This window comes from Theropithecus gelada, chromosome 3, assembly GCF_003255815.1.
Source record: "Theropithecus gelada isolate Dixy chromosome 3, Tgel_1.0, whole genome shotgun sequence".
Taxonomy (NCBI): Eukaryota; Metazoa; Chordata; class Mammalia; order Primates; family Cercopithecidae; genus Theropithecus; species Theropithecus gelada.
In genome coordinates, this window is record NC_037670.1 from 12,539,164 (window position 1) to 12,546,865 (window position 7,702).

General features: G+C 54.5%; 1 protein-coding gene across 2 annotated transcripts; it reads right to left on the reverse strand.

Moving 5' to 3' along the window:
• Nucleotides 1-2,977: 2,977 nt before the first annotated feature.
• Nucleotides 2,978-5,640, reverse strand: EPO (erythropoietin). Of its 2 annotated transcripts, none has more exons than XM_025380622.1 (5): nucleotides 5,552-5,640; nucleotides 4,831-4,976; nucleotides 4,486-4,572; nucleotides 3,719-3,898; nucleotides 2,978-3,581 (listed from the first exon to the last, which is right to left on the reverse strand). In XM_025380622.1, the coding sequence occupies exons 1-5, from the start codon at nucleotides 5,562-5,564 to the stop codon at nucleotides 3,429-3,431; spliced, it is 579 nt and encodes a 192-aa protein (XP_025236407.1). In that variant the 5' UTR covers nucleotides 5,565-5,640; the 3' UTR covers nucleotides 2,978-3,428. The 2 variants fall into 2 exon arrangements, with proteins under 2 accessions (XP_025236407.1, XP_025236406.1); XM_025380621.1 differs by having other exon boundaries at nucleotides 2,978-3,584.
• Nucleotides 5,641-7,702: the final 2,062 nt, after the last annotated feature.

A 7,702-nucleotide genomic window follows, 5' to 3' on the forward strand; every position in this document is an offset into this window, starting at 1 on the left:
AGCCTCCCAAGTAGCTGGCACTACAGGTGCATGCCATCACATCCCGCTAATTTTTAAATTTTTTTTTAGAGATGGGGGTCTCACTATGTTGCCCAGGATGGTCTCAAACTCCTGAGCTCAAGGGATCCTCCCACCTTGGTCTCCCAAAGTGCTGGGATTACAGGCATGAGCCACAACATCTGGTTGAAAATTACTAATTTTTTTTATTATTGTATTTTAGAAACTGAAAGCAGTAAGAAGTCTGAAGACAGTTGTGGAATAAGATCAGTGACCCTGTATCCTGCAGAGGGGGAGGAGGGAGGAAAAAGCAGGTTACTCGTTGATGAGATGTCTGAGCCTTCGACTACAAATCAGGCTAAGAGGTGGACAGCCTTTGGGGTTAGGAGTCCTAAATCCTGTGCTCAGGTTCTAGCTCGGTCTCTTATTAGCCAGATTCCTTCGGCTTAAGAACAAGCCTCTTAGTTCCAATGTCAGCAGCCTAAGAGGGAGATTTCTCCTTTACTGACTCACAGCATTCGTGGTGCAAGAATCAAATGCCATCTGTGGAAACCACAATACAAATGTGTATTGAAATGTACAAGGTCACTGCCGGGCACAGTGGCTCACGCCTGTAAACCCAGCACTTTGGGAGGCCTAGGTGGGCGGATCCTCTGAGCTCAGGAGTTTGAGACCTGGTCAACATGGTGAAATTCTATCTCTACTAAAAATACAAAAAATTAGCCAGGTGTGTTGGCAGGCGCCTGTAGTCCCAGCTGCTCGGGAGGCTGAGGCAGGAAAATCGCCTGAACCCAGGAGGCGGAGGTTGCAGTGAGCCGAGATCGCGCCACTGCACTCCAGCCTGGGTGACAGAGTGAGACTCCATTGCAAAAAAAAAAAAAAAGAAAGAAAGAAAAGAAAAGGAAAGAAGGAAGGAAGGGAGGGAGGGAGGGAGGGAGGGAAAGAAAAAGAAAAAGAGAGAAATGTTCAAGGTCACAGGCCCAAGGATTCTCTAGCAGTTCCCAGTAAGACCTGAAGAGGGCACTGTAGCCCAGAAGCAGGTTAGAACAGAGGGAAAATTCTCTTGGGTCCTCCCCTTCGGAGACTCCTCACATTCCAGCTCCACCCCTACCGCCCTGCTCCCCACACACCTGTCAAGTACCCTCCAACCTCCAAAGCCTGTCCGTAATTTTTCCTGAAGCAGATTGCAAAACATTCTCTCCCGTTTGCATATATGCAGGGGAACACAGGCTGACTTCTCTACAGATGATGCTACAAGCAGAAAGGCGGGCCCTCATATATGGGATAACAACCAGGATCGGGGTCCCATACAGTTGTTTTTGTTTGTTTGTTTGTTTTTGTTTTGTTTTGTTTTTGAGACGGAGTTTCGCTCTTGTCGCCCAGGCTGGAGTTCTGTGGCACAACCTCGGCTCACTGCCACCTCCGCCTCCCAGGTTCAGTGATTCTCTTGCCTCAGCCTCCAGAGTAGCTGGGATTACAGGAGCCCACCACCACACCCGGCTAATTTTTTGTATTTTTAGTAGACATGGGATTTCACCACGTTGGCCAGGCTGGTCTCAAACACCTGACCTCAGGTGATCCACCCGCCTCAGCCTCCCAAAGTGCTGGGATTACAGGCATGAGCCACTGTACCTGGCCTCCCATACAGTTTTATGACAGTTTTTGCCATCTGCACAGGTCCCCCCCAGGTGGTCCTTTCCCACTGAAGCATTATTTCTGAGAAGGAATCTGAAGTTGTGGTCAGAGTAAAGGGAAAAATGAGAAGTAGAAATCAAGAGTGGAAGTAGAGTTCATTCGTTCCATGTCCCCCACCCCAGGGGAGTGAGGGAGCAGGTAAAGATTAGGTAGAAGGAATAAACCAGGCGCAATGGCTCACACCTGTAATCCCAGCACTTTGGGAGGCTGAGGAGGGAGGATCACTTGAGCCCAGAGTTTGAGACCAGCCTGGGCAACATAGCAAGACTCTATCTCTAAAAAAAATTAAAATAACTAAGAAATTAGCAGGGCATGGCGATGCATGCCTTTAGTCACATCTACTCAGGAGTCTTGAGCCCAGGAGTTTGAGGCTGCAGTGACCCATGATTGCACCACTGCACTCCAGCCTGGGCAACAGAGCAAGACACTGTCTCTAAAAACAAACAAACAAAATCACAAATATATAAATGAACCACCTAGAGTGACCCTTGTCCCTGAGCAGATGCTGTCTATAGAGGTGGCTCCAACCGCACCTGTATGTACCGCCCCTTTTGTGAATTTCAGAGGACAGCATTCATGGTGACAGTCTCCAAGTGAGTAAAGGAGGCAGCTGGACTTAGCAGGGGTGTGCATTGAGGCGGAAGGCTGATGCTGGGAGTGTGGCATCAGCCGAAGAGACCAAAGAAGAGGCAGAAATTAACCAGGGCCAGTGACCAGGGTTGGCAGCTGTTATCAGCCCCCAAAACCCCCAAAGGGACCCGTCCTCTGGGCTCCCTCTCCTTGATGACAATCTCAGTGCACCGCAGGCTTGCCCTGGGCAGGGTTGGCAGCTGCCTCACTGCGGTGAGGCCTTGAATGGAGCCACCTTATTGACCAGCGTAGGCAGAGCTTGTGGCCTCAGGCCCGGTAGGGTCAAGAGGTCAGACAGGCTGTGTGAGACAGCACGTAGGGCCCAGCCCCCTCGACCCCTCGTTTCCCGGACCTGGACCTGCTGCACTGCTGCCAGGAGTGGGACAGAGCCAGGGGATTTGGAGGTTCCCGGAAAACAGAAAAGCCAAGAGTCATATCTGTGGTTTCAGTTCTTGCCAGTGAGATTGAAGAATACACAAAGCTTGGACCCCACAAGAACCAGAGGCCAGCCCCCATCCTGTCTTCACGGTTCCCACTCGCATCCCAGCTCCACCCCTACCACCCTGCTTCCCCACACACCTGTCAAGTACCCTCCAACCTCCAAAACCTGTCCGTAATTTTTCCTGCTGCAGATTGCAAAATATTCTCTCAGTGTCGAGGGGGCTCTTGCCACCAAGGGAGTGCCCGTGAGACCTGGAGAAGTCACAGCTTGCCACCTAAGTTCTCCAGGTCACCCTGTCCCTGATGGTAGGTGCAAAAACAGGTAAATTGCCTCCAAATCGTGTCCTGGCATCAAATTTTGCAGGGTGCCGAGTGAGCTCAGGTGTTTTCCCAGTATTGTCTCTGCTCCTGAGTTTAAAGCTGCTCTCTGAATGCTTCCTGCTCTGGGCCCTCAAGTTGGCCCTGCGACATCCTTAGATCTCAGAGTTGTGCTCTGGACAGTTCCTCTGGCCCCTGAGATGTCATTGCTGGCACTGGAGTGTCCATGGGACAGGCTGGCGCTTAGCTGAGAGCCCCTCGATGGGGTTCAGGAGTGGTGAGGGAGGGTGTGGCACAGGCAGTGTTGGTGAGGGAGGTGGTGGATGTGCCCAGCTGGACGCACCTGGTCATCTGTCCCCTCTCCTGCAGGCCTCCCCCGTGTACAGCTTCAGCTTTCCCCGGAGGAAATTGGAGTAGACTCGGAAGAGTTTGCAGAAAGTGTCAGCAGTGATGGTTCGGAGTGGAGCAGCCGAGGCCGCATCTGGGAGGGAGATGGCTTCCTGCTGCCAAGGAGAAAACAGGAGGTCACTGCAGTACCGCAGAACGGGAAGGAATACGGACAGTTCCTGTACTCCTTAGCAAGACCCTTCTCCCCTTCTTACAGAAAGGGCAAGCAGAAGTGTCCGCTCCTACTCACCTGGGCTCCCAGCGCCCGAAGCAGAGTGGTGATGCTGCGAAGGCCACTGATGGCTTTATCCACGTGCAGCTGCAGGGGCTCGAAAGGCTGGGAAGAGTTGGCCAACACGGCCTGGCCCCGCAGGACAGCTTCCGAGAGCAGGGCCAGGCCCTGCCAGACTTCTACAGCCTGCTGCCCGACCTACAGGGAGTGGACTCTGGGAGTCAGCTGACCCACGCCACCCTCTCCCTCCTGCCCCTCAGCAGCCCCAAGCACCAAGCTGAGCAAACAGAAAGTATGCAATAAGACTTGAATAAATGAATGAATGAATGAACGTATTCCATACAGCCCTCATTACTTTTCTTTTTTCTTTTCTTTTTTGAGGGAGGGCCTCACTCCGTCACTGAGGCTGTAGTGAAGTGGTGTGATCACAGTTCCCTGCAGCCTCAAATTCCTGGGCTCAAGTGATCCTCCCGCTTCAGCCTCCCGAGTATCTGGGATTACCACCATGCACCACCTCTCCTGACTAATTTTTTTAAATGTTTGTAGACATGGGGGATCTCACTATGCTGCCCAGGTCGGTCTGAAACTCCAGGGCTCAAGCAATTCTCCCATCTCGGCCTCTCAAAACCCTGGGATTACAGATGTGAGCCTCTGCGCCCATGCAGCCTCATCTCTGCTGCTCCATTTTACCTTTCCCTCGATCATTCTCCCTTCCATCTTATCAGGCTCGCAAAATGAGATTCTCCAAAAGAAAGGGAAAAAAAAAAAAAAAAAAAGGAACTCACCTCCATCCTCTTCCAGGCATAGAAGTTAACTTTGGTGTCTGGGACGGTGATATTCTCATTCAAGCTGCAGCTTTCGGAACAGCCCATCTGAAATGCACACAGCCCGGGGACTTAAGGGTCCCTGAGGGCTCTAACCCCGGCCCACAGGCCACAGGACCTGCTGGCTTTGCTCTTTGCCTAGTTTCCAGGTATGGTTTGGGGCCACCAGACTTGTTCTTATGTAGGGGGGCAGTACCTAGCTTCCCACCTCCACCCCAAACCAAGTGCCAGGTTCCTGGATCTGGGAGGAGTTCCCTGAAGCCCTGAGTGTGAGTTCTGTGGAAAGTGCTGGGAAAGGGGTCTCACCGTGACATTCTCGGCCTCCTTGGCCTCCAAGAGGTACCTCTCCAGGACTCGGCTGTCACAGATGAGGCGTGGTGGGGCGCCCGGGACTGGGAGGCCCAGAGGGAGCGACAGCAGAGACAGGAGAAGCCACAGCCAGGCAGGACATTCTAGAAGACAGAGTCAGGCTGAGAGTCAGGCGAGGAGGAAGGAGAAGGGTGGCTGTGGGAGGACAGCTTCTTTCATCCCCACGCCTCTGCCCCAGCTCGTCCTTACTGTCCCCAACCGTGCAAGCACTCAGGTGCTGTCTCCCTGGCCTTCATTCAATCCTGCTGCGGTGTGTGCACCCCACCCCCAGCTACCAGCATCCACTTCTCCGGCCAAACTTCAATCCTGGTGTGACAGAGGCTTTCCCTCGGGCAGATACGGCAGATACGTGGTGGCTCCAGCGCCCAGGTTATCAGCTTATCAGCTTGCTCTCCACTGGCACAGCAGAACCCCCAAACCTTCTTCCCCTCCACCCCCAAACTGTGTTCCCGTCACAGGTCAGGTTTTTGCCATCCCCAAGGACTCCCCCAAGTCCCCGCTGGCACGTGGAGGCTGCCCCACCCCCTCCCCCTTCCGGGGTCCTTGACAAGTCGCCGGTCCTTGAACCTGGCCACCTCCCGGCCAATAGCCCGGGCGCTAAATCCCTGCTCAAACAGGGACCCGGGTGGGCGGGAGCGCCCAGCCCGCGAGTACTTACCGTGCACCCCCATCTCCGCGCCTGGCCGGGGTCCCTTAGCGACCTAGGGCGCGCCCGGTGACCACACCGGGAGTCCTCATCCCGGGAAGTTCAGCGGGGCAGGGCCAGCCCCACGGGCCTGGAGGAGAGGGCGGCTGTCCAGGGGCCGCGGGATCGGAGCAGAGCGGACGCGGTGGCCCCGGTCCGGCTCCGGGACGCACGCAGCGAGCGACCGGGGTGGCCCAGGGACTCTGCGGCTCCGGCCGGGGGTCGGGGCTGTTATCTGCATGTGTGCGTGCGCGGGTGGGGGTGGGGGAGAGGCTGTGTGCGTGAGGGGTCGCCAAGGGTAGGGGCCACCCGGGGTCAGAGCAGGGGGCAGGACGCCTGGGTTGAGGCTCGCTGGGGCGTGAGCGGGGCTGCTGCAGACGCGCGTGTTGGTCATGGGGGCTGCTCCCGGGCCCTGGGTCCCGGGAGGGGAGTGCAGCTGGGTGCGCACCCTTGGGACGGGCGGAGCGTGCTATCTGGGAAAGGCTGGGCTCCTGGACACCTCCCCTGGGGGGCATCCTGGTCTTGGGCGGAGACTCAGAGATGCCTGGGTTGCTGGGTTCCCGCGAAGTACCTGGGTCCGGAAGCCCAGAAGCTTCAGGGACGGGCAAATGGGTGGTCTCCCTTCCCACAATCCCAGGACATGTTCTAGAAACAATGTTAACCATGTTGAGGAATTTGATGGGGGCAAATAGGGCAAGAAATTTGGGGTTCTTCCTCCCTACCCCACTCCTCACTGTCTAGGACTCTGCAAACCCAGACACTTAAGTTTTTTTTTGTTTTTATTTTTCTTGAGCCGTAGCCTCCCTCTGTTGCCCAGGCAGTGCAGCGGTGCCATCTCCACTCACTACAACTCCGCCTCCGGGATTCAAGCAATTATCCTGCCTCAGCCTCCGGAGTAGCTGGGACTACAGGCGCACCTTTACACCCGGCTATGTTTTGTATTTTTAGTAGAGATGGGGTTTTGCCATGTTGCCCATGCTGGTCTTGAACTCCTGATCTCAGGTGATCAGCCCTCTTCGGCCTCTCAAAGTGTTGGGATTACAGGCGTGAGCCACCGCACCCAGCCCCCACCCCAGACACTTAACTTTTAGTGCACAGAGCACACAGTCCATTGTGCAGGCCACACATGCACCTTGACATCTGTTTATTTGACCTGTGGTGTAGGTTAGCTAGGCTGCATGGCCGAGTTCTTAAGAACGCTGAAATACAGCTAACACCAAGAGTGATGGGGGCTGGGATTTACAGCTAAGGTTTTATGGCTTCTGAAAGCCCTGAGCCAGATGGGTGAGATTCCCAGAGCAGGAGACCAAGACTAACTGACCTCTCACACCTTAGAAAGTGGCCTCATCCTTGAGCCCTCAATGTCCTCATCTGTCAAATGGGTGTGGTGAAACTACCAGCCTACCCCACTTTTCATAAAAGACAGGAAAGTGGCCGGGTGCGGTGGCTCATGCCTGTAATTCCAGTACTTTGGGAGGCCAAGGCGGGTGGATCACGAGGTCAGCAGATCGAGGCCATCCTGGTTAACACAGTGAAACCCCGTCTCTACTAAAGAATACAAAAAATTAGCCGGGCGTAGTGGCAAGCGCCTATAGTCCCAGCTACTCGGGAGACTGAAGCAGGAGAATGGCGTGAACCCAGGAGGCGGAGGTTGCAGTGAGCCGATATTGTGCCACTGCACTCCAGCCTGGGCGACAGAACAAGACTCTGTCTCAAAAAAAAAAAAAAAAAAAAAGACAGGAAAGTGCCAGGCGACACAGCTCACACCTGTAATCCCAGCACATTGGGAGACCAAGGCAGGAAAATCCTTTGAGCCCAGGAGTTCGAGACCAGCCTGGACAACATAGCAAGACCGCGTCTCTAAAAAAAGAAAAAAGAAAATTAGCCAGGTGTGGTGGCTCACGCCTGTAGTCCCAAATATGCAGGAGGCTAAGGCAGGAGGATCACCTGAGCCCAGGAGATCGAGGCTGCAATGAGCCATGATCACACCACTGCCCTGCAGCCTGGGCGACAGAGTGAGACCCTGTCTCAAAAACAAAAAAAGACTGGAATGTGCAGATCTGAGCTGTAAGAGTTTGGAAGAGGGAGAACTCACCGCTAGCTGGGAGAAATCAAGGAAGATTT

Coding starts and splice junctions, on each gene's coding strand:
- EPO (XM_025380621.1), bottom strand. Junction 3,899..4,485: donor ATGCCTGGAAGAGGATGGAG/GTGAGTTCCTTT, acceptor CACTCCCTGTAG/GTCGGGCAGCAGGCTGTAGA. Junction 3,585..3,718: donor TTCGGGCGCTGGGAGCCCAG/GTGAGTAGGAGC, acceptor TCTCCTTGGCAG/CAGGAAGCCATCTCCCTCCC.